A 27,771-nucleotide genomic window follows, 5' to 3' on the forward strand; every position below is an offset into this window, starting at 1 on the left:
AGGTATCAGACGGGTCTGATGCTCTTTGGGTGGATGACACCTAAATGAACATCAGTACAAAGTCCCAATTTATTTCTAATATCAGAGATCAGACCTCTACTCTTGCCTGATGCGTCTAAAACAAAAAGGGGGAACTGTAGAGAGCTGCGGAATGCTATGCTTTAAAGATGGAGCTGGTTTCCGCCTTCCACCTTCCCGATGGTGAGTGCTCTCTGTCATGAACAATTCCACATTTGGCTAAGGTTGAGGATCTGGCTTGCTTCCATGTATGTGGACCTATCTGCATTGCCCACGTGGCACGCCTGGGTTGGCTACCCAGAGGCTATTTAAGCTGTGGGCTGGCTTTCCCCAGGGTCCGAGGATTGTTCAAGGTTCCTGAATAAACTGCATTGAAAAAAAAAAAAACTCAAGTGACAACAAATGCTGGAGAGGATGTGGAGAAAGGGGAACCCTCCTCCATTGCTGGTGGGAATGTAAACTTATACAACCATTTTGGAAATCAATTTGGCACTTTCTCAGAAAATTAATAAGTTTTTATATAGCAATGAACATCACTATTTGAGCAAAGTTTTCACCTTACCCCAATCAGAATGGCCAAGATCAATAAATCAATTAACAGAAGGTGCTGGAGAAGCTTTTATGAAAGGGGAACATTTACTCAAGTCTGGGAGTGCAAACCAGTAGAGCCACTATGAAATTAGTGGGGAGGTTCCTCAAACAGCTGAAAACATGTCTACCAAAAGATCCAGCAATACATACTCTTACATACCTGCTGACTTGGTTAGTTTTCTGTTGGTGTGATAAATCAACCTGACTAAAAGCAATCTGGGGAAGAAAGGGTTTATTTGGCTTAAACTAACACATCATAGTCCATCATCAAAAGAAATCAGAGCAAGAACTCAAGGCAGAAAATAGAAGCAGAAACTAAACTGAAGCAGAGGCCAATAAGTTGCTTACTGGCCTGCTCTCCATGGCTTACTCAGCCTACTTTCTTACACAACTCAGGAACAACTTCCCTGGGTGTTCCCACATCAATTATTAATTAATCATGAAGACAGCCTACAGACTTGTTCATAAGTCAATCTGATGGAACATTTTCTCAACTCAGAGAGCCTCTTCAAAAAAGATTCTAGCTTGCGTCAAGATGACATAAAACTAACCAATATACCTGCTCACCCTTGTTCACTGCTGCTCAGTTCATGATAGCCAGAAATTGGCAACAACCTATACATCCATCAACTGATGAATGGATAGTGGAAATATGGCACACTTACACAACAGAATATTATTTAACTGTTGATAAAAACAAAATTAAGAAATTTGCAGATAAATGGATGGAGCGAGAAACAATCATCCTGAGTGATGTACCCTAGAAAGGCAAATATTGCATGTTTTCTCTTAGATACGGATGCTAGCTTTTAAGCTTTAGATATATGTGTTTGATTTAGAATATCCATAAAGGGGGATGGGAGGACAATGTAAAGGAGGGGCTATAAAGAGGGACAGGGGACAACTAATACTAAAAACCTTTTGAAAGACCATATGGGAACCTACTATGGTAGAATCTTCCTAAAATATATACATATATAAATGGAAATTAAATGGGGTTACCATAGAATGGAAGAGGCAATGCATAAACTAGATATCATATGATAGGAAGTAAATCCCCACTTCCCAGGAATGAGTTGCATCCTATTGTGTTGTTGGCCTCAAAGAGCATACTCACAAATATGACAGGTCTTCCTGGTTTCCTTCCACAAGCTGATATTAAGTCCCTACTGCTGAAGACACCACTTATATTACTAAACATGGAGAAATCACGTTGGTGCCCAACTAGAAGCTTTATCCTTACTGACTACCATTCATAGTGCTAGAAGGTAAGATTCACACTGCTAGAAGAGAAAAATAGTCACTAATCCCACCAAGCTATGAACCCTACGACCTACAACAGTGACCTGCATGCAAGACATACTGTGCAATAGCAGTATAAATGTTATATGAGTAACCAAACATGTTTTGATTGGATTAAAAGCACATTCCGTGAGATAGAACTTAAACCTGACAGTTAATGAGGCCAGAAACTGAGACTAGCAGAGGTCTGGGCCCTAGGGAAAACCTACTATTATTCTGCTAAAGAAACATAGCAATAAAGTGATTCCTAATGACATACTGCTATACCCATAGATCAGTTCATTGCTCAGCCCCCATCAAAGAAGCATCTTCTTCAGTATATCATAATCAACACAGAGACCTACAAACAGACAATGTGAAGACAGGAAGAGATCCTGGAGAGCTCAGCCATAAAAGGGATGTTGTTATCAAAGCCCTCCCCACATGGTTTAGAAATCTATGTGAAAGAAGTGGAAAGATTCTAAGAGCAGAGAAGGTAGATGACTCCAAGGAAACAGCATATTCAGAATACAACAGGGCTGATACACATATGAACTCACAGAGACAGTGACAGCACACACAATAGTTAGAGAAATCCTTAATGGTACAGCCAACATACATTTTTCATGAAGTGATTATCCTCCTGCAGCCTCAGCTTCCTAAGCCTTTCCCCTTCTATAACTGTTTTCTATGTAGGCAAAAATTACTCTACAGCAGCTATCTGCTGCTTTTATCACTAATTGCACTATAAAATACACTATTAAAAGAGGGACAAACAAGACTGTAAAATCCACATAATGAACCTTGACCACATACTAAAGCCATTCATAAACAGGACTATACTGCTTATTTTTCTTTACTTTTCCAGCTATTTAATTATTTTTCTAATTTTTTTATTTCTAGGAGCTAACATTAAGAAAAAAAATCTTTTATTTCTTAAAGATAAGAACATTGACACATCTTCTTTAATACCTTGATTTTACACATTTACACAAAATTAAAGTCATGTCACATTGTATAATAAGCCAACGACTTCCTGGTCAAATATGATTCTTTGAAACAAAGGACAAGCACAGCAAACACATTTAAGCTGTGATTTCTCCTCAAAATTTAGAGCATGGACCTGAAATCACAGTGGAAAGCCACAGAAGGATTTCACAAGTCCAACTAATGAAATATAAAAGACAACAGAGCCGATAAAACATTAATGTCTTGGGGAAAGAAAGAATGATCAAAAGGGTGATATCATTGCCAATTACTGCAGAAGATAGGTCAATGGGACAGTCTGCAGTATTTCATACACTGTCAGCATTCACTAATTAATGGATAATTGTCAGTTTACAGGTGAATCTTTCAATCCCTTCAGTATTTATACACAAGTTTAACCATTTTTCTGAAGAAAAAAAAAAAAAAGGAAGAAGTTAAGAACAAAATATAGCCACAAAATAAACAGCAGCTCAGCTTTGCAAAACAAAGGATAGAGGACCAGTTTAGTGGCCTGGGACTGCTGTTGCTTATTACTAGGTCATCCATCTGCCAAACAGAGAAGCAGCTAATGTCTGGGTTGTAAGGACCAGCTAGGAAAATTGACTTGAACTTAAGATTACACAAAGGAGAAAAACTCCGTTTTTATAATATGAAACCAATATCATTTAATTCAATAAAAATAATTTTAAGCTATCTGAATGGCTAAAAAATCCTTTGTCAAAATGCTCAGTACTGGGAAAAGCTGTGTTACTAAATGGCCTTCCATGGACCCCACAGACTGTGAAACCACACACAAAGCTCACCTTGTCAGAGGCCTCGGACGCCAAGAGGTTAGTTGCAAGGGTTTGCAGCTTATGGTGCGCCATGTTTTTAAGGGCAGCAAGGCTCCGTCTTGTCATGGCTTGTTTCAGGTTGACGGCTGGATGACTAAGAGAGTCTACTGCAGCGGGAACGGCTTCATCACAAGCATTCAATATCTCTACCGCTGTTATGCCCATCGCACAGCGATCCAGTGCACCTGGAAGGTAATGTATGTCCACGTATATTATGCAAAACTATGAACTTTTAATTTGCTTGTTTAGGTACAGAAAAAAATAATATGTCCCATGTATTATGCAATACTATGAATTTTTAATTTGTTTAGGTACAGAAAAAGATGGCATACACTTTTTATAGGCGCATCTTACTACTACTTCCCCATTAACACTACCTTATACTCCCTTGAGACACTACTCTTCCATGTAGGTTCCACAGTTATTCTTCTCCCCTAAAGTTTCAAGCAACGTTTCCAATAAAATCAAATTCAAAGCAGGGATTTTAAGAGCCTCCACCAGGCTTTTCCCCTCTTTTGTTTCCCAGGAGAATTTCCTTGACAAGTCTATGACTTTCACATTATTTTCAAACATCAAGCTCAATGATTTCACCTTTCTTATGGTCTTCTATCAACATTAAACAACAACAAAATAAAAAACCTCACGAAAATGAGTCCATTTTCTCCTTCAATAATTTCTACAGCAGCCACAAAACAGGAAGGAAAATGTTGAGTCTTCTCCATTTAATCTTCAAAAATGTCTTCCTCACTGCTGCTTCAGTGCCTCCTACATGCTGGGCAAGAAGTGTCCAACCACTGGGCTACATCCCCATCTTTTGGAGTCTTAGTTTCACTGTGGTATGTTTTCTCATATGTTTATAAAATAAGTGCTGTTTCTATGTGCATCTACTTCAAAGTGCCTCATCTGGCCTCCCTTCTATTTACCTCCATCTACATGTTTCTCCTTTCTTCCATCCTTCCTTTCCCTCTTTCTTTCTTACCTTCCTTCCTTCCCTTTCTCTTTCTCCCTTCCTTCCCCCTTCTCCTCCTCTTCTTCCTCTAATTACTTCTTTTTTATTACTTCTTTTTTTTTTTTTTTTATGAGACAGGATCTCTCTGTGTAGCCCTGACTATTGTGGCACTTACTCTGTAGACCAGTCTCGCCTGAAACTCAGAGATTCATTTGCCTCTCATTAAAGGTGTGTGCCAGCACCACCTGGCTTACACATTTCTTAAGATACAATACAAATTTCCTCCTGAATAACTTGGGCTTCATCACTACCATTAAAACTCCCAGATTATTTTAATAGTTTCTCTTTTTCTCTTTTACTTTCTCCTTAATCCTAATTACCAACTCATCAACTATATGTTTTTAAGACTAAATTATTTTTGTGTGTATGACTGTTTTGCCTGCATGTATGCCTGTTCATCACATGCATTCTTGGTGCCTGCTGAGGCTAGAAGATGGTGTCAAACCCTCTGAAAGTAGAGTTGCAGACAGTTATGAGCTGCTATCTGGGTTCTGGGAACTGAACTTGAGTCTTCTGCAATAGCAGCAACTGCTTTTAACCACTAGGATAGCTCCTCAGCCTCTTTAGATCCAGAACTATGAACTACACAAGAACTAGTGAGTTTGGGGTGTTTGGCTCATTCTATGTATAGCATTAACTATTTATTGGTTAATTAGACACATACTTAATAGCTTAAAATAGAGTTCTTGCAAATCCATGCAGGGGGAAAAAAACAAGAGATAAAAATGGAGAAGCCACATTTATTTTGGATTTCAACTGAGTTGGGAGATACATGTTTTCCTCTTGTTGCTGTTCAAGCTGTAGCTAGTGATATAAAGGCCCCTGGAGAGTCAGGAAGGCACATCCTGAAGGTATTGACAGTATTTATTTATTTATCATATCAATAAAAAATGAAGCTCCATAAATCAGGTTCAGGCAGGATTTGATATATGAAATGTACTTAAACTCTGAAGACTACTTGAGCCATCTTCAAGTGTTTGGGGGAACACTCAAACCCAACCCTGCTTTTCTGTTCACTTAGAAATAGCTTTCCTGGTTGATTTTTGGCTAGACACCCTCAGATACCTTTCCTATTCACTTAATATGTCATGCTTTAGTTGCAGTTTTCCTTTTCAAACTCATAGGGATTGCTTGAAATTTTTCATCAGGAAGGGTGATACTGGCTTTGGCTTTGTCATCTATAGCCTTAATTATGTTGAAATATGTTCCTTCAAGTGCTACACTATAGGACTTCTATTATGAAGACATACTGGATTTTATCAAGACTTTTTCTGTATCTTTTGAAGTGATCAAGTAATTTTTGTCTTTAAGCCAATGCACGTCATTTATTACATTTGCTTATGTGTATGTAGAACCATTCTTGCATCAGTGGGATAAAGTCCACTTGGTGACAGTGAATAATCTTTTGGTGCATGCCTGTAAATGGTTTTTATGTATTTTATTGAGGACTTTAAAATCTCTGTTTATCAGAGATGTTGGCCTATAATCCCTATAGTGTTTTCTTGTGTCCTTTATCTGGATTGGGTATTAGAGTGACACTGGCTACATGGTTAGAGTTGGGAATGTTCCTTCGCTTTTACCTTTAAAAAAAAAAATAGCTCAGGATGCGAGGCTAAGCACTGCACTCAGGGTCAGCCGCTTTCGACCCAGAGAAGAGCATGTCTGATTGCATGCGGGTTGATGCCCCAGGTCCCGCCACTGAGAAAAAGGTATCAGACGGGTCTGATGCTCTTTGGGTGGATGACACCTAAATGAACATCAGTTCAAAGTCCCAATTTATTTCTAATATCAGAGATCAGACCTCTACTCTTGCCTGATGCATCTAAAACAAAAAGGGGGAACTGTAGAGAGCTGCAGAATGCTGTGCCTTAAAGATGGAGGTGGTTTCCGCCTTCCACCTTCCCGATGATGAGTGCTCTCTGTCACGAACAATTCCACATTTGGCTAAGGCTGAGGATCTGGCTTGCTTCCATGTATGTGGACCTATCTGCATTGCCCACGTGGCACGCTGGGGTTGGCTACCCAGAGGCTATTTAAGCTGTGGGCTGGCTTTCCCCAGGGTCAGATGATTGTTCAAGGTTCCTGAATAAACTGCATTGAAAAAAAAAAAAAGGATTGGCTGTAGATTTTCTTAGTAAGTCTTATAGAATTTTGCTGTGAAACCATCTGTTTTTAATCAGAAGCCTTCTTCTGATGGTTTCAATCTCTTCATTCATGGTAGGTCTGATTAAGTTGTTCTTTTTTTGATTTAAGTTTGGTGGTTCGGCTGCATCTAGAAATTAATCCATCTCATTTATATTTTTTCCAACTTAATGGAGCCCAGATTTCTAAATTACCTCTTTATAACAGTCTGAGTTTCTTTGGTACCTGAAGGATCTAATGATCTTGTTTATTTTACATTTGTTGATTCTTTGCAATTTTTGTTTATATTTCAATAATTTCTGCTCTGATTTTTATTGTTTCTTGTCATGTTCTGGATTTTTGTATGGTTTGTTCTTGTTTTGTGAAATTCTTGGGTTACATCATCAAGTCATTTGTCTGTGTTCTTTCTGATTTTTAATGCAAGCACTTAGAGCTGTAGTTTCCCTTGCAAAAGTGTTTTTAATGTGTCCCAGAGGTTTTATCATATTGTGTTTACTGTCATTTAGTTCCAGGAATTTTTTTATTTCTTTTTTTATTTCATTGACCCATTCATCATTCAGTTATGATTTGTTTCACTTCTGTGGGTTACTGTACTTACTAGTGATTTCTCTGCTGTTAATTTTAAGCTTTGTGGAACTATGGCCAAATAGTCTACACAGAGCTACTTCAATCTTTCTAAATTCCTTAAGATAAGTTTTCTGTCTACAAATGCTGTTTAATCTTGAAAAGCTTCCACTGGCCACTGGTAGAAGTGAACTCTTTTGGTGTTTGGATGGAACATTCTGTAAATATCTGTTAAATCCATTTAATGCATGATATCAATTAATCCTGACCTCTCTCTCCCTCTCCTTCTCTATCTTGCTCTCTCTCTTTATCCAGATAACCTGTCTATAAAAAAAGTGATGTACTGAAACCACTCACTGTTACTATGTTGATCTTAATCTACGAATTTAATTCCAGTAATATACTTTTTATGAAATTCGGTTCAGCAGAGTTTTTGCATGTATGTTTAGGATCATAATGTCTGGCTAACTGTCCCCTTGAATCTGATGAAGTGTCTTTTTTATCTCTTCTGATTAGTTTTAACTTGTAGTCTATTTTCTCAGCCAATAATGGAGCAGCACTACTCGCCTTATAGTCTCATTTGCTAATAATACTCTTTTCCATCCTTCCTCTTTAAGGTGAGGCCTATTTTTAATGCTGAATGTCAAGTAGGTGACAGAAAAATAGATTTTGATATTAAATCTATTCAGCCAGCCTATGTGTTTTGATTTATAATTGAAGCCAATAATATTTAAAGTTATTGCTAAAAGAATGGTGTATGTTAATTGCAGTCATTTTAGTTGTTTGGCTTTTTGCTGTTTGTGTTTTAATTATACTGTTGGCTTCAGAAATTACAGCTTCTTTGTTTAGCATATAGCCAGCCTCTCTTCAGTCTAAACCATTGTTTCCCATATTCTACTTAGGAATGGTCTACTGGATAGAAATTTTCTTAGCCTGTTTGAACCTAGGAATGTGCTCCTAACTCCTCCAAATATGGAAGATCGTTCTGCTGGGTACTGCAAGTAGTCTAAGCTGACAGTTTCGGTCTTTTAGGACTTGGAGTGCAGTGCTCCAGGATTGTCTGGCTTTCTAGGTTTTGAAATCGGTGATTATTTTGATGGGTTTTCCTCATCTGCAGCCTATGATCTTTCTCTTGCTCCTTTAAGTAATTTCTCTTTGTTCTGTACGTTATTTATTCTGTAGCATGTTATTGGGCCTTTCTCGTCTGCCTGCTGTTCTGTACTTCTTATCTGTATGAGTGTGTCTTCCTTAACCTAAGCCTGTCTCATGCTGAGCTGGTGCAGGAGCTGCAGGCTGAGAGCCAGGATTAGGTGTGTGGAGGTGGTATAGACAGGCCCCTAGGAAAACTCCAACTCTTCCTTTTGTTTCACAAAATTTTTAAATTTTGTGTATGTTTTGGGGTAGGTATTTGCATGGGAGTGACAGTGAATGCAAAAGCCAGAAGAGGTAGTCAGCCCCCTGTGGTGGGTTATGAGCTGCCCATGTGAGTGCTAGGAATCTAACAGGGGTCCTCTGCAAAAGCAGGGCAGGCTCTGTACAGCTGAGCCATCTTTCTATCCACAGCAATTCTTCCTCTAAAAGTACCCAAAAGTAGATCGGAAAGAAATACATCACAGTGGTCATGTTTACAATGAGTCTGTGACTTCAGTCTGCCATTCTTCTTTTAATCTTTAGTGTTTTTAAAATATAACAGAAAATATTAATCCCTCTAATAATGCAAAGCAGAATATTCAGTTAAATGCAAAAGAAGTCTGTTAGATTTCAAGAATGCTTCCTCTTGTCAAGAATGATGAAGATGTGTCTACTTATTTCCAAAGGGCCTGATAATCCCTACTCTATAGCAATACAAGGAAAATATGCATCAAATCTATTTTAAAAGACTATGTAAAGCAAATAGAAGAGGAATAAAAACATTTAGTAAAATCATTTTAAATAATAAGTAAACTAGCATTCAAAAGAAAAGTTGTAATCAATGATATATATTACTTAAGACTACGAAAGTATTAGCAAGTACGCTTTAAAAAACAATAAAAACCTAAGCTAAAACATTGTTTCATGCTGAAATATCCCTAGTAATATTCCTGACATGTATATAAAAATCTATCAGCACCTGTGCTTTTCTGCTAAGCAATATTTATTCTATACTATACACCATACACAGAATGCAGAGTTGAAATTTCACATGTTGTCTCAGGGTCCATTTCAATTTGGCTCCTAATATTACCTGTAAGTGTAAATGCTGCTTTATTTCCTCAGAAGTAGGGATGAGATGAAAGCCACAGCCAAGCTGTACAAATACACAGCTTGGACCGAGCCCGGAGCACTTCTTTCTCTGTTCTAGCTATCCTTAGTCCTAAGCTTATCCTCTGTACAAGCTAATCTTCGGTAACCCAAACCTTGAAGGCTTCAACTTCTAGCCTCTATCTACTAACCTAGGCCTATGATGTTTCAGCCTCCAAGAAGTACTGCTGAATAAACTCACCTTTTCTAGCTCTTTCTGAACTCTCACTGGCTGGTTCAACTCAGCTGTTCTGGCCCAAATTCCTCTCCAAGCTGACTGATTCAATCTGGCTCCTCTCTTGGCTTCTGACTGAGTTGCTCTGCTTGGCCTCAAACAAACTCTGGCAATGTGTTCTATTCTTCTGGCTCCTTCCTATTCTCTGGCTCATTCTCTCCGCTACCTGTCTCTGTAAAACTGTCTTGATAAGACTGCCACACTCCTCCTCCTATGACTAGTACTACTACCACTCTACCCCTCTCTCGTACTGCTCTTAAGTAGCCTCTCTTCCTGTCTGTTCTCGAGAGTTGGGCCTATCCTATCTCTGACTCATTTTGCCAAATCTTTCTCTGATTTGTCACTTTGTCTAGCACTCAATTAGACATCATAGTTTGGCATTAAAGGAGTGTAGTAAAGGCCTGTCTGTATTCCAGCCAGAGGGATTAAAGGTGTGCACTAAGGGCATATCTGTGTTCCAGCTGGATCACACAGACCTAGGGCTTTTGATGGGATCCCTTGCCAGTGTAGCCATGTTGCTGGGTTAAAAATTCCTCTACAATTACCTGGACTGCATCACTTTCCTGCTATTCAAGTAAAAATTAGTTTTATTTTTTTTTTACTGTTCTTGAAAATGAGCCAAACAGGTCTTTCACTTGCTTGGTTAGAGTCACACCAAGGTACTTTATGTTATTAGTGGCTATTGTGAAGGGTGTTGTTTCCCTAATTTCTTTCTCAGCCTTTTTGTCTTTGGTATATAGGAGGGCTTCTGATTTTTTTGAGTTGATTTTGTATCCTGCCACTTTGCTGAAGGTGTTTATCAGCTGAAGGAGTTCTCTGGTTGAATTTTTGGGGTCGCTCATGTATACTATCATATCATCTGCAAATAGTGACACTTTGACCTCTTCCTTTCCCCTTGATCTCCTTTAGTTGTCTTATTGCTCTGGCTAGGACTTCAAGTACTAAGTTGAAGAGATATGGGGACAATGGACAGCCTTGTCTTGTCCCACCAGCAGTGGAGGAGGGTTCCCCGTTCTCCACAACCTAAGACAATTAGGAATAGTGCTTCCTCAAGACCCAGCTATACCACTGCAAGGTATATACCCAAAGTTCGTTCAAGTACACAAAAGGGATACTTGCTCAACCATGTTTATAGCAGCTTTATTTGTAATAGCCAGAACCTGGAAACAACCCAGATGTCCATCAACGGAGGAATGGGTACAGAAATTGTGGTATTTTTACACAATGGAATACTACTCAGCAATCAAAAAGGAGGAAATCGTGAAATTTGCAGGCAAATGGTGGGATCTAGAAAAGATCATTCTGAGTGAAATATCCCAGAAGGAGAAAGACAAACACGGGATATACTCACTTATATAGACCTATAAGATATGATAAACATAATGAAATCTATACACCTAAAAAAGATAATCAATTGAGCGGACATGGGGTAAGATGATCAATCCTCGTTTAGAAAGACAGATGGGATGTGCATTGAACGTATGACAGGAGTCTACTGAGCGCATCTGAAAGACTCTAACTAGCAGTGTTTTCAAAGCAAAGACTCATGACCAAACCTTTGCCAGAGTACAGGGAATCTTATGAAAGAAGGGGAGTTAGTCTGATGGGGAAAGGATAGGAGCTCCACAAGGACCAAATATATCTGGGCACAGGGTCTTTTCTGAGACTGACATTCAACCAAGGACCATGTATGGACATAACCTAGAACCTCCACTCAGATGTAGCCTGTGGTAGCTCAGTAACCAATTGGTTTCCCAAAGTGAGGGGAACAGGGACTATTTCTAACAGGAACTCAATGACTGGCTCTTTGGTCTCCCCACCCCCGAAGGGAGGAGCAGTCCTGTTAGGCCACAGAGGAGGGCTTTGCAGCCAGTCCTGAAGATACCTGATAAAACAGGATCAGATGAATGGGGAGGAGGTCCTCCCTATCAGTGGACTTAGAAAGGAGCACGGTGGAGAAGAGGGAGGGAGGGAGGGACTGGGAGGGAATGAGGGATCGGGACACGGCTGGGATACAGAGTTAATAAAATGTAATTGAAAAAAATAATAATAATAAAATCATGACCACTTGATATAAAAGCTGCTATAGAGCATATATATATATACATATATATCTTTACATCATTTTTCTTCGAGATTTACATAGCATATATTTTGATAAACTTGGATGATTTGGTAATAACATATTTACTATTATGGTATTATAGAGAATACTCTTTTGCCACAAGAATTCACTATACTGTCCTGACTTATCCCAGTAGCTGCTAGTGACCACTAATCTTCTTTTTTAATACCATGTAATTTAAACCATTTTTTTCAGAAAGACTTATGGGTAATATAATATCATATGATAGGACATAATCAGGACCCTTTATGTTTTTGTACATGACTTGATAGTATAGTTCTTTTCAGTGCTGAATAATATTCTGTTTTATTGACATATTGATTTAAAAAAGGAGATGATGTTAAACACTTTTGTTTATTTCAAATATGGGTAATTGTGAATAAAACCTCTATAAATATAAAAAAAAAGAAAATGAGCCAAACTGTCTCCTTCAGCTTGCGTGTCAATTCCATAAATAATATAGACATCACTGCTTATTTGTCCTCATCTGCACACTACCCTCAATTGCATACCTTTAAGGACTATCGAACCACTCTACGACTTCTAACATAATACAACAAAAATGATGCTACATATGTTTTGTGGGTAATGATACAATTAGAAAAAATAGTTATAAGAAATATAAATAGGAATCCCTTTACATTTCTGTGCTTTAATTTCATATAAAGAACTATTTCAGAAAGTCAAATACATTCTAAGTCTCTATTTCCTCTCCATGTTTATTCTCTTACCAGTGTCCATCTGCCAGACATACACAGAGCCATCTGTGCATCCCACCACCAGGTAGTCATCAGAAGGCCTCCACTTGATCACCTGAATAGGAAACAGGTGACGAGACGCCAACATGATGCATTTTTTCTCTCGCAAACTTAGAAGTCCTACTGAGTGGTCACTGGCTACAGAACAGATGCAATGTTGAACTCTTGCCTAAAAAGAAAAATAAACTTTCATTATATTTACATTAAAATCAGAATAAGGTAGATCTTGTCTCCCAATAACTAAAATGACAATTACTTATGACTGCCATGTCTGAGAAGGCAACACTGGGCAGGGCGGGGTACGGTAGGTGGGGTAGTCTGCTCTCACGTGTGCCCTTTCCGCAATATAAACTTACTTTTCTGTTTCTGGAGACAGCGGCCTGTTGGTCCATTCTGCTCATGACTCAGTTACACCCATGCTCCTCCCTGCACTTCTGTCCCAACACAAACCTCTCACAGTCCCACAAGCACGGTCACTCCTTGAAAGACCCAGTTATCACATACTACCTGAGGACTGGCATCCCTGTTCCTGTCATGGTGTCTGTCTATAATGACAGAGGGTGCAGCACTTCAATTAACCACACGACAGCCAATTAAACATTCCGCTGTGTATTCATGGTTCATTGCTAGGTTCTGCCCTTCAATTTTCTTTTACAGCAAAATTGTTTATAAATAAGCAATGAAAGTACAGATTTTTCCTAACAAGAGAGCTGAATCTACTTTAGCAAATTAAAAACTAGAGTCTTTTAATTTCCATAGGCCAATTTGTAAGCAATTTAAAATTTAACCATATGAAAGCAATCATCTGACTATACTGTGACAATCTGTTAAGTAATAAGGCTCACCAGGAGGGCCTCCAGAGCACCAACCAAGAACCATGCATTGACTGGATCTAGGGACCCTACACTTATATACCCAATGGGCAACTTGGTCTTCTTGTGGGTTGCCGAATAAGTGGAGAATGGCTGTTTCTGACATGAACTCTGTTGCAGGCTTTTCAATCACCTCCCCCTGGTGGGGCTGCCTTCCCAGGCCACTGTAGAAGAGGATGTGCTCAGTCTTGATGTGACTTAAAGTGCTGAAGTGGGTTAGTGGAGGGGTGGCCTTTCCTGAGGGTGAGGGGAGGAGGATGGGGGAAGAAGGAAGGAGAGTGGGACAAGGAGGAGAGAAAGATGGGGACTATAGCTGGGATGTAAAATGAACAACTAAACACATGAAGATAAGTTAAAACAAAAAAGAAAGTTGAATAGGATGTAAGTGGAAGAGAAATGGCTTTATCAAAAGTAGAAAAATCTTCTGATGTCCATCTTGTTTGCCTTTTTGAATAAAGACTGAACATCTTACCAGGGTCCTTCTTGATAAGCTTCTTTAGGTGTACAGATTTCAGTATGATTATCCTATATTATATGTCTAATATCCATTTGGACATCAGAAGAGGGAGAAAACAGGGAACAGAACAGGAGCCTATCACAGAGGGCCTCTGAAAGACTCTACCCAGCAGGGTATCAAAACATATCCTGAGATTCATAGTCAAACTTTTTGCAGAGTGCAGGGAATCTTATGAAAGAAGAGGGAGACAGAAAGACCTGGAGGGGACAGGAGCTCCACAGAGCTAATACTAACAAAATATAATGGTAAGGTTAGGAGATGTGGCCTTGCTAGCAGAAGCATGTCATGGTTGATGGGCTTTGTGATAGTCCAAATGAGAATGGCCCCGTAGGTTCATATGTTTGTATACTTGGTCCCCAGTTGGTGGAACTATTTGGGAAGGGTTAGGATTTGTGGCCTTAGTGGAGGAGATGTGTCTCTGGGGGTAGCTTTGAAGTTCCAAAGCCTCACACCATTCCCAATATGTTCTCTGTGCTTTGTGTTTGTGGTTCAAGATGTGAGCTTTCAGACAGCTACTTCAGCCTCCATGCCTAATGTTGTGCCTGCCACTTCCCTGGCATGATGGACTGCTCATCCCACATAAACCCTTCCCACTATACAGCACTTTGGACATGATATTTTAACACAATAATAGCAAAGTAACTAATACATTGATAATCTAGCAAAAAAGGAGTAGAGCCACTCAAGTGAACAAAACTCCTAGGAATGGGGGGAAATCCTCCTGAGAAGTTTCACTGTCAGACATTCGCCTTCCCCAAGACACCCAGGTCGGTCATTTCAAAGATGAAAAGAATAAGAACACTGAAAAGTGTTATACCACACTGCTCTTATATAGAGGAAGAATAAGGGGAATAAAAAACAAATAAAATCTTAGCTAATTGCACAGCCTAAGCTTTACACCTAGACTATGGGACATTAAGGTTTTAAACAATATCTGGAACTGTAGGAATGAATCATTGGATCGCGTACCTAAGCCACAAGCCAAGCTGCCCCAACATGCCTCCCACAGCCCAGATGGGGCAGACACAGGAGGATCTCTGAAGTTTTCAGGATCCTACTCTAGAAGAGATGCTAGCTCCAAGTTGAGGCCCAACATCCTCTTTTGGCCTCCAATACAAGTTCATGTGCAAGATTGGATGCCTCCATGTGTGCACACACTTACACACACTCACTCACACACACACACACACATTTGGGTTTCTTTTTTATAGTGTCCCAATTCTATCTCTTCATGGCCACACAATACATTCTTTATCACATAAATTTATCTAAATACAAACTTCCTATGTAGCCAAAGATAACCTTAAATTTCTGCATGTTTCCTGGACTGGTCTTAAACTCATTATACAGATAAAGACGATATTGAATTTTATCTCCCAAGTGTTGTAACCAGTTATGTGCCCCCACCAGCCTGGCTTTCTGTGTTGCCAGGAAAGGAACTCAGAACATCACTCGCATTAGCAAAGCAGGCACTCTAACAATCAGCTATATACCCAGTCCCCATAAGATGATTATTTTCTTAAATACAATAATGGTGAAGTTGGCAAGTGTCCACAAAATGCTATATTGTTATTATAAAAATCACATACCCTCTCTGTAAGCAATAAAAGTATTTGAAGAATAAACCTTAGCTTCACTACAAAGAACACTCTTGAAATGACCACAATAATCAAGAGTAAAAACAGAAACACACACACACAAAAAATCAGTATTAGTAAGTAAAAAAAAAAAAAAAAAAAAAAAAAAAAAAAAAAAAAAAAAAAACATGGTTATTAGAGGTACTTAACTCAAAAGAAAATATGGTGCTCTGTTTTTTAAATACAGATTAGAATAAACCTAATTTTCCTTCTTTGAAGAAAATTCTAGTCCAATTCATATAAAGAAAACTAGCATAGAGTAGAAATGACTCAATATACCAAAACCTCATTAATTCTAATTTCACTAATTAATTCTGTGTTAATGGATACCTTTGATGCCCGTATGAACAAATTAACAATATGAACAAGGCAAATGATTCGCTTATTTAATGTAGAAGGAAAAAGACCATTCAGGCACTTCTTTAGTATTAATTTTGATTCAATGAGCAGAATTATGTTAAATAATTCTTAGCTCTCTATTAAATGAAAGCACTTAAAAGATTTGCTAAAACACAATTAACACGTTTAACAACTTACATTTCTAAAAATATTTAACAACTTACATTTCTTCTTGACTTAGATCCAACGTTCCTTATCAGCTAGGTTCTGGAGATCGTGGCACTAAACACCTAACTTTGTGGATAATGACTGATTCTATAACCTAGCAATAGTACTTCGTTCTTTTTCTACTTCAATATGGAAACATCAACTAAAGATGATTTAACAAGAGCACTGTAACAAGATAATGTACAAAACATTTTGATGGTGTAATTAAAATGATTATACAAGACAAGCAGGGTGATGCATATATGTAATCCCAGCACTTGAGAGGCTGAGCCAAGAGGAATAGGAAGAGTTCAAGAGATTCTGTGCTAGATTACACAGTTCCAGGTGACATGGGTTACAGACACATACACAGAGACACACACACCAAGGTTACTCAACTAACAATTGTAGCACACTTGCACCAAAACTTATTTGGAAAGCATCATGCTCCAGATTATTTCAATCATTTACAGATTAAAAACTGTTGAGGTGTGTGTGTATAAATTATCTGTGCCTCTGTACAAATATGCACATTATAAACATAACTTTTAAAAGGATAACTCAGGTTTAAATTAACAGATTTCAATTAGATTTTTCTAAATAACTTATTATATTTATAATAATATAAATGCTTATAATTAGCCAATACTACAGGCACAACAATTATCCTTACAAGGCTTCACTGTCAATGATAGTGGATACTTATGCATGCTTTACATGACTATGACTTTCGGTTATTCTTCCAGTGTGTTGGAGTAATCGTTCCTTAAATCCAGTGTGGCTAATAAGATACTTATTCTTTACTGGAAATGCCTTCCATGGCTCAGAGTATACCAGCAGTTGTTGTATTTGTAGACAATCCTGGTTTGGTTCCCAGAACATACATGGCAGCTTACATGTGTAATTCCAGGTCCAAGGTACCCAACACCCTCTTGTGGCCTGTAAGCACATTTTACACTCTGCATGCACTTAAACGCATGCAGGAAAAATACTCATTAACATAAAATTAAAATAATTAAATCTTTTTTAAACAATCATCCAAGCTCATGGATTGGTAGGATTAATAAACAAAAAAAAAATGGTTATTATACTAAAAGCAATCTATAGATTCAATGCAATCCTCACCAAAATTCAACAAAATTCTTCACAGATCTTGAAAGGACAATGTTCAGCTTTGTATAGAAACACAAAAAAACCAGGACAACCAAAACAATTCTGAATAAAAGAACTGTTGGAAATTTCACCATCCCTGACTTCAAGTTGTACTACAGGGTGATAGCAATGAAAACGGCATGGACACAAAAACAGTCATGTTGATTAATAGACTCAAACTGAAGGTCCAGACATAAATCCAAACATCTATGGACACCTGATTTTTCATCAAGAAGCCAAAACACAAACTAAAAAGAAGACAGCATATTCAACAAATTTCCTGGTCTAACTGAAAGTCCACATGTAGAAAAATACAAACAGATCCATATTTTCACCCTGCATAAAAACTCAACTCAAAACAGATCAAAGACCTCAACACAAACACTGAATCTGATAGAAGAAACAGTGGGGATAGCCTGGAACTCATTGGCACAGGAAAAGACTTTCTGAACAGAACAACGTTAGCTCAAGCACTCAGATCAACAATTGATAAATGGGACTTCATGAAACCAAAAAGCTTCTGCACAGCAAAGGACACCGCTGACAGGCCAAAGTGGCAGCCTAGAGAATGGGGGGAAAATTACCAAATACACATCTGATAAACCTAGCATCTAAAATATATAAAGAATTCAAAAAACTAAGTATCAAGAAAACAAATAACCAAATTTCTAAAATGAAGTACTGGTTTAAGTAGAGAATTCTCCAAAGAGAAAACTCACATGGCTGAGAAGAACTCAAAGAAATGTCCAGCATCCTTAGCCACCAGGGAAATAAAAATCAAAACCACTTTGGGGTGCTATAGCAAAACAAACCAAAAACAAAAACAAAAGCAAGTTCCTGGGACATAGGGTGCTTGTCAAACATGCATGAGGCCTTGAATTTAATGCTCAGCACTGAAGTTTTGTTTTTTATACAGTAAAATCTACAAATCTCTCAAAGAAACCTTTACCTAGATGCACACTTGTGGGAGGGTCTCTGGATCCCTCTTTGTGGCAATATATACCATATGGTTTTTTTTGAAATTAGTGATGGTATCATTGTCCATCCAAGTAAATGTTCAGAAACTTCCATTTACTAAGACTTCAAATTCTAAATTAAAAGTAAAGGCTAACAATAAGCAACAGAATATTTAGCCAAATATCACTTTTCTGAAAAAATAACTGAGGTAAGGACAAGTAAAAAAATATTAGACAAAACATCAAGATAGATATTTTTGTTTTCAAAGAAATCTAATCCTAAAATTTAAAAAAGGTTCATTAAATTTGCCAGGAAATAATTCTCCGATTACATTAAGGGCAGAAGAGCAGAATGCTACAAGCTATCTTGGTGTCTGAAAGTCAGAACATACCACTTAGGTCATGCAGTCTGACCTTACACATTTAAGGCATTCCCAGAAACCTCTCATGCAATGTGTTCCTAAGCATGAATTACAGAAATTACAGGCAGCCAGTTTATCCTGTCCACTAGCTCCCTGGGGAAACGGTTCTACTTTCTAGTGGATTCCAACACAAATAATATTAATTTATTTTCTAGTTTTGCTAGTTTGTTTCCTAAACTACATAATTCCTTTGTTGGCATTGAGGAGCGGTCTTATATTTATCCCAATTAATTTTCTCTTTGTATATATATCCTCTAAATATATGAACGCCGTAATGTCTCTTCTTTTAAATATGCCCATCATCAGAAAAGCTGTAAGTGACCTGATTCTTTTGCGCATGAATCAATCCCAGTTGTCTCTTAATCATTATTTCTTGTCCTTCCCAGAACTGTTTCTTTGGAACATAAATGTGCCTTTAAGATGTCATTTATCATTTTAAATATTCTGTCTAAAGGGAAAGAGTCTGAGATTAAATATTAATTTCATTTCTCTACTTCCACAAAACTACATCAAAACAAAATATTTTTCAATATCAGAAATGAAACTTTTATTTAAAAATGGAGCTGTTTCTTTAATGTCTATTTTATGAGATCATATGAGCCAACCAAGCAAATGAATAATATTATTCACAAGGATAATTTTAACATCCTCCTTTACTGTATGTATGTATGTATATGTATGCATGTATCAATAAAGATATTAGATAATTGGACTTTCCACTTTTTTAAAAACAACAAATAAATATGAATTTTTCAAGCAAGATTAAAAAGATGCCAGAAAAAGATTCATTTAAAAATAATGTAGTGATAATGTTATATTAGGAATGAGAATTTTTATTCTTACCTCATCCTAGTTATATGAAAAGGTTTTATATTTGTTTTTAATCTAATCATTGCCTTTACTCAAGCATTATTGAACTTTATAGCACGGAGGGGATTCCAAGCTTCTAAAATGTGAAACTACATCAAAAAGAAAAACGACATATAAACTAAATTACATATAACTCAAAATATCTGTAGATTAAAGAATTCAAAAATATAAACAAAAAGAAAATCCAACAATAAAAACATGAATTTAATATTTTAGTTAAGAACTCAAGCTAAAATTCCCAAGCCGAAATACAACATTCACAACATCAAAAGACAAGAAAATATGTACCTCTTAAATATTTTACTGGGAGCTGGGGAGATGGCTCAGTGGCCAAGGGCACCAGAGAACCTGGGTTCAGTTCCCAGCACCCATACGGCAGCTCACAATCATCTGTAACAGCAGTTCCAGGGGACCCAGTATTGCCTTCTGACCTCTGAAGGAACAAGGCAAGCGCATGGTGCACATACATGCAGGCAAACCTTCCACACCCATAGATTAAAACCCTTAGAAGAATAAGTGAACTTGGATTGGGTACATGTCTCAGTGGAGTGCTTGCTGTGGAAACACGATGACCTAAGTTCGGATCTCCTGAACCAGCATGAAAGCTGGCACAGCGACTCCTGCCTGTAACCTGAGGGACAGTCAGATTCCAGGGGGCTCACTGGCCACTCAGTCAAGCCAGAATGGTAAGTTTCAGGTTCAGTGAGAAAGAATATGGTGAAGCAATCGAGAAATGAAACCCCAATATTAATGTCTGGCCTCCACATTCCAGCATACCTGTGTTGTATGTGTATGTGTATGCATGTGCATGTATGTGTGCATGTGCATATGCCCACATACACATGTGCCTTCCTCCTCCACAGATATACTTTTGTTTTGTTTTGTTTTTGTTTTTTTGAGACAGGGCTTCTTTGTGTAGCCCTCTCGCTGTCCTGGCGCTCACTCTGTGGACCACGCTGGCTGAGATGAAAGGCATGTGCCACCATGCCCACTTATCCCTGTCTGTGTTAAAGTGTAGTTATACCTACTTTCCCAGTGCATTCCTAGATATTGCCAACACTGAAGTACCCACTTAAAACATTTATAACTCAAGCACCTTAGTTTCCCCTTCTCAGTTTCACCTTATTATAAGTATACCTGCTTTAGTTTAACCTGAATAGTTCCCATTTCATAAACACCAATATCCTTCACATTTAAAATTATATTCATAAATTGTATAGTACTTTTTTCAATAATTTATTTGATTGAATAAGGTGTCAGATCCCTTGAAATCAGCATTACAGACAGTTGTGAGCTGCCATGTGGGTGCTGGGAATTGAACCCAGGTCCTTTGGAAGAGCATACAGTGCTCTTAACCATTGAGCCATCTCTCCATCCCTGTATAGCATGTTTTAACAATTTATATCCAATAAAAATGTTCAACTGAACAACTCATATTTCCCATCATAGCCTAAATAGTTTCTCATCTTTTTATCTACCTTAAACAGTAAAATGCTAACTTTATTTTCAGTTACATATTTATGGGCTTTCTGGACCAAGAAAGCTAAATACCAAAATCCTGGTGGTGGTGCTGCTGCTGTGGATTTTTGGTCTGGTTTAAGTTACTCAGAATTATCAGCTGGTGCTGGACATAATGGCATGTGTCTGCAATTCAACCACTTGGGAGACTTAAACAACAGAATCACATGTTTGAGCCCAGCCTTGGCTACAAAGCAAAAACCTTTATTAAATAAATAATGTTTGCATGCAAATACACACATATGCTTGCCTTCTCCACTCTGCACCCCAGCCAGCTCTCCCCACAACTGAGTTACCACCTCACACCAAAACCCCAGATGGGATCTACAGGAACAGCCTCTGCTATCTGGCTGAACAGAAAGATGAATGCCATCGAACAACTGAGCTGTAGTTTTTAATGTTTGCCTCACCTTACCATATTTATACTTGTATGTGTGTAGGAAATAAACAATGGATTTCACATTAATCACAGAGCCTTCCTTTCTCATGACTTATAGATATTATCCTCACTTTGTAACTTGGATATTCTGAAAGAATTTCCGTCTCTTTCCTAACAACATTAACACACCTATATATCTTTGTTTAAAAGAGATACTGGCTTGCTGTCTAAGTTATATCAAAAAATATAAAGAAACCTAACCTTGAAAGTCCATTATTAAACAACAGAGTAGTGAGTAATTCAATTTATGTTCAAAGAAAATCAATGAAATGGGAAAATTTCCCCCTTTGTGTTGTAGGCTTTCCTGACAGAGGCCCTGCAAAGGTTCCTCCCCTCTGTGATCCACTCTGGGGGACCACAAAGAAATGACCCAGTTGGGCTTTTCAGGCAGCAGAAAAACCTCAATTTCAGGCAATGAGCAGAGAGGCATAAGTAGAAATTAGGACTATTTTCTAAGAAATTAGGAGACAATAAAGCCTCTCATTCTCTTCATATCTTGAAAATTCTATTTCATGTAATAAAAAGATGCAGTTATTATATTGTTCCACAATCTCCCTCAAATATGGACAATTATTTTGTCAATCTTAAAAATATGAATAATAAATCAGTCCTCCTGCCCTCCCTAAAAGTTTCAAAGTCAGATTGGGAAGAAAGAAAAGACTCATTCTTAACTTGAACAAAGTCTAAGCCTGGGAACCAGGAGCAAAGGAGACAATGCACAGTTATAAAAAGCTCACTCCCATACTACAATGGATAACAACCTCCTCAGAATTAGGCTTTTCTGTATACCATTTATGACTTCATAAATACATACAAAGCTAATATGCCCCAATGTAATAGATATGATTTTTCTTAAAAGTCTTCCCCAACTATCCAAAGCTGCTTTCCTGGGAGTCCCTTCATTTGTTCTATTCCCAAAGGACTTTGAGGAGGGAAAAAAAGCTTTCATGTTGTATCATAACTTGCTTGATTAGCTTGATTGGTTGCTTGCTAATCTGACTCTCTTACTAACTTAAATTTAATCAACATGAACTATATCTTATCTACAGTCCCTAATCAAATCAGTTCCATCCAAATGAATAAGTAATCTGGCTTCCAAAGGATGTACACGTGCACACACACAAAGTAAATAAATAGATAAATAAATAAATCCATGCCCATTGAAATCTTCTTTTGGCATATATATATATATATATGTTTATAAAAATAGAGAAATCTCTTAAATGGTTGGTATAATACCTGTACAGCCAGAAGACTGAATCTTTCTTATTACTGTGAAAGAAACCATCACTGAAAATTCCTTAGTACTAGACCGATGTTTTTTGTTTTGTTTTGTTTTGTTTTGCATACTATAAATAGTTGGGACACTTTACAAAATTTGAAATATATAAGTAATATATAGCATAAAAATAACATTTCATCTTGCATACAGCAGCATATGACCATAGATTAAAAACTAAACAACAGCCACAGTTGGTAGCCACAATCCCAGCACTCAGGAGACAAAGGTCAAGGGCCGTTGGTTCCAGAGTCACCTGGATTGCACAAGAACTTCACAGCCAACCTGAGATGCATGAGGAAACTGGGTCTTAAAAACCAAGGGATGGGACGTGCTCCATGCCAATTGACTAACTCCATGTTTTCCTCCACTTTTGAAAGTCATTTAAGGTTCTTAAATTATTTTTTCCCTTTTTTTTAAATTTTTCATCAATTACACTTTATTCATTCTGCATCCCCCCATAAGCCCCTCCCTCCTCCCCTCCCAATCCCACCCTCCCTCCTCCCTCTGCTTGCATGCCACTCCCCAAGTCCACTAATAGGGGAGGTTCTCCTCTCCTTTCTGATCTTAGTCTGTCAGTTCACATCAAAAGTGGCTGCATTGTCCTCTACTATGGCCTGGTAAGGCTGCTCCCCCCCAGAGGGAGTCATACTGGGCAGACTGCTCAGACCCTGAACAATCATTTAGCCAATGTAGCTCATGCCTTAGTTGTACATAAAGGAATTAATGCTCAACTAAAAGGAAGCTTGATGGTGTTCAATCAGAGGATTGACCTCGTGCAGGAGCAAATTGATACCCTATGGCAAATTGCTCAACTTGGCTGTCAATGAAAATATGCTGGACTTTGTGTCACTAGCATATAACATGAGAATTTTTCCTGTGCTGCAAATCTGTCTAAACAATTGTCGAGCTATATTTTAGGTAATTGGACTGGAGAATTCGATACTACGATGGAGCAGCTGAGAGTGGCCATTGTCACAGTAAATTCTACCAGAGTGGACGCAGGACTAGCCACAGGATTATCATCATGGATTGCTGCAGCCATGAATCATCTGAAGGAATGGGTGGGCATGGGAGAGTTAGCAGGCCTTCTGGTGTTGGTCTCCTTGGTTTGCCTGTGGTATATATGCAAGATTAGAGTCTCACAACAGTGTGATGCAGCCTTGATCATTCAGGCCTTTACAGCCATTGAAGCAGGACATTCTCCCCAAGCATGGTTGGATACCATAAAAAGCTAAAATGATACGCTCAGGATGCGAGGCTAAGCACTGCACTCAGGGTCAGCCGCTTTGGACCCAGAGAAGAGCATGTCTGGTTGCATGCGGGTTGATGCCCCAGGTCCCGCCTCTGAGAAAAAGGTATCAGACGGGTCTGATGCTCTTTGGGTGGATGACACCTAAACGAACATCGGTACAAAGTCCCAATTTATTTCTAATGTCAGAGATCAGACCTCTACTCTTGCCTGATGCGTCTAAAACAAAAAGGGGGATCTGTAGAGAGCTGCGGAATGCTATGCCTTAAAGATGGAGCTGGTTTCCGCCTTCCACCTTCCCGATGGTGAGTGCTCTCTGTCACGAACAATTTCACATTTGGCTAAGGCTGAGGATCTGGCTTGCTTCCATGTATGTGGACCTATCTGCATTGCCCACGTGGCACGCCTGGGTTGGCTACCCAGAGGCTATTTAAGCTGTGGGCTGGCTTTCCCCAGGGTCCGAGGATTGTTCAAGGTTTCTGAATAAACTGCATTGAAAAAATAAATAAATAAATAAAGATGAGTTTTCATGCCAAAAAAAAATAAAAAAACCAAGGGATGGGAATGTAACTAGATGGGAGAGTACTTGCCTAACACACTCAAAATCCTGGATATGATCCCTGACCCCACAAAGAAAGATTAGAAAACATAAAAGTACAAAAACTAACCAAAATGTCCACTTACTCTAGCTTAATTTTTTCGTACTTTCTACATAAAGATGGGAGCTTTAATTACACATACTCTCCATATGTGCCTCCCAAATTAATGAAGTTTTAAAACTGAAAAGGATGGTGAAGAATTCTATAAGTGCAATGGTGGCTAGACAAACCTATTCCTAAAAGTTTTGAAGAGTAAGAGTAATATGGCAGTATCAGTTCATATGCCTTGAAAAAATTAATATGACAAAATAATGTCAAAATAAAAAGTCCATAAAAAAAGAAAAAGATGAAGTTTGTTTTGTTTTGTTTGTCAACTACTCCTGGGCATAGCAACTGCCCAGTGTTTGTTTTGATTTTAGTTTTTGTATTTTTATAGTTTCTTTTTTTTAAGACAGAGATAGAAAACATAAAGTTGGAAGGATCTGAGAGAAGATGGGGAGGGAGGAAAGCATGATTAAGACATATTATATTGGAGGCTGGAGAGATGGCTCAGAGGTTAAGAGCACTGGCTGCTCTTCCAGAGGACCTGGGTTTAATTCCCAGCAACCACATGGTGGCTCACAACCATCTATAGGGAGATCTGGTGCCCTCTTCTGGTGTGCAGACATACATGCAGGTAGAACACTGTATAAATAATAAACAAATCTTAAAAAAAAAAGACATTATATTAAAAGTATATAAAAAATCAATCCCTTGTTTTTGTACACAAATTCCAACCTAAGACTTTATCTGAAGAAACTCTCAACCTATAAAACTACTTAACAATACTAATTATTATGCCTAGTTTGGTAAAAACAGTAAAATTGTCTTTTAAATCACTAAAAGCAATCTTGTAGTAATATATTTAGTGATATAAAAGATAAACAGGAAGCCAAGGCATAGTGGCACACACCTTTGATCCTGGCATTCAAGAGGCAGAGGCAGGAGGATCTCTATGAGTTCAAGACCAGCCTACATATTGAGTTTGGTCCACATGTTGAATTTGTGGACAGCCACAAGTAAGATCTTTTCTCAAGAAAGACAGAGAGAGAGAGAGAGAAAGAGAGAAAGAAGTAAAAAGGGAAACAGACAGAGAAAGAAAGAAGAGGCCATCTCTTTAAATTATTTCTCCTCTAACACCCAGCTTAGCTCTTTCCTGCCAACCTTCCTGGCCTTCCCTTCTAGCAAATCTCCATTTCTCTGTGCCAGCTACACAGAAACACTGTCTACAAGAGACCCACCACTGGCCACACTGGACTGGGATTTAGGAAGGAGTCACTTTCCTTCCTGTTCTCCATTATGTTCTCTCCAGAATTAATTTTTAAATTTCTTATTTCACTGATGATATGAAGAGTCTCAAAATATAATAAATTAAGTGTAAAGAGAAAAAACATAGATAATTACTTTTTTAAAAGTTACTTATGTACATGAGTGTTTTGCCTGCATGAGTATACATATATACACATATAATATAGGTATGTATGTATATAAAATATATAATATGCCAGGTGCATGTGGAGTTTGATCAAGGAAGCCAGAAGAGGGCATCATAACCCTAGAAACTGTAATTTGGTTGTGAACTACCACAGTCCTGGGAACTGAACGTGGATACTCTGAAAGATCAACAAATGCTCTTAATCACCAAGCCAGCCCAACCTCTCCAGCCCTGAAAACTTCATTTTAATAAACAGTAACAGTCCTGCTTCCTACTTTTGCTTAATTTCTATGAAAATGTTTACTTTTCTTGCTTCAGGTACTATGCTAAGTTTATAAACATGGCTTTGAAACATGACATTCAAATTAAAATTAACAACAAAAATTCAGACTCAAAAATATAAGAAAAACACTAATCAGGAAAAAAAAAGCTTTCAGTCCTTTCTTTAGAATGAATGAAAAATTACTAAAAGAAAAAAATAAGGCTCAGGGAGATTGTAGAAGAGGCAGCAGGAATAGCACATGAGCCAGAAGCCCAAAATGCTTATTGTAAATTGTGTCTTCTAGATATGATGAGGAAACCACATCCATGAAATCTTGACAAAGCAGCAGCCTGCATAACACCTGCATAGTGACCACACAAGCTGACGTGCCAGTATTGACAGGGGTCATCTCACAAGGTCCTACCCGTACTTGGAGAGCCCACAGGCGATTAACGGCTGCTGAGAGAAGCACAATCAATGTTTCTAGGAACAAGCCTCCTGACAGACTATCCAATCCCAAATGCTCAGCCCTAAACACATGCACATTCAACCAAAACTAAATGGATTTGGTAAGGCAGGGGAGTGTTGTGCATAATAATAACTTAACAAGAGGAGGTCATGAATTTGAAAAGGAGTAGGGGGTGATGTGGAATGAGTTTCTGGCTAGAAAGAGGGAGGGGTAGAAATGATGTAATCATTTCAGTACCCATATGTATAATTCTAAAAAATAAAAAAATGAATAAAAAGAAAATATAATTTGTTAACTACTCTTACTGCCTGTGAACATTTATCAAAGTAATATGTGCTTAGTCATATGTGCTGTTCGCATTGTCAGACCTGTACCCAGGAAACAGAAGTTCAACACTGTCAAACTGAAGGTCCAAACACTAATGATCATACCAAATGCCCATGTTAAAGTTTTCACAAATCCATGCTGCCCTCTTCTGGACCATTTTAGACACTATGTGACCATGAAACTTCCATAACATGTAATAAAATTTTAAAAAGCTTCAACATCCTTAGTCATCAGGGAAATATAAATCAAAACGACTTTGAGATTCCATCTTATACCAATCAGAATGGCTAAGATAAAAAACTCAAATGACAACACATGGTGGAGAGGATGTGGAGAAAGGGGAACCCTCCTCCATTG

The 27,771-nt window shown here is 38.1% G+C and overlaps 1 protein-coding gene across 4 annotated transcripts in view; it reads right to left on the bottom strand.

Annotated features, from left to right (window-relative positions):
- The window catches only part of Wdr7 (WD repeat domain 7), a 315,838-nt gene that overhangs the window by 254,044 nt on the left and 34,023 nt on the right, over window positions 1–27,771 (bottom strand). For all 4 annotated transcript variants that reach the window (XM_060377177.1, XM_060377176.1, XM_060377178.1 and 1 more), the window contains 2 exons: window positions 12,797–12,992; window positions 3,681–3,895 (listed from right to left, as the gene is read on the bottom strand). In XM_060377177.1, the coding sequence (XP_060233160.1) occupies window positions 3,681–3,895; window positions 12,797–12,992 (411 nt within the window). The remainder of the gene's footprint in view (window positions 1–3,680; window positions 3,896–12,796; window positions 12,993–27,771) is intronic.

The sequence above is a fragment of the Meriones unguiculatus genome, chromosome 2, assembly GCF_030254825.1.
Source record: "Meriones unguiculatus strain TT.TT164.6M chromosome 2, Bangor_MerUng_6.1, whole genome shotgun sequence".
Classification (NCBI taxonomy): Eukaryota; Metazoa; Chordata; class Mammalia; order Rodentia; family Muridae; genus Meriones; species Meriones unguiculatus.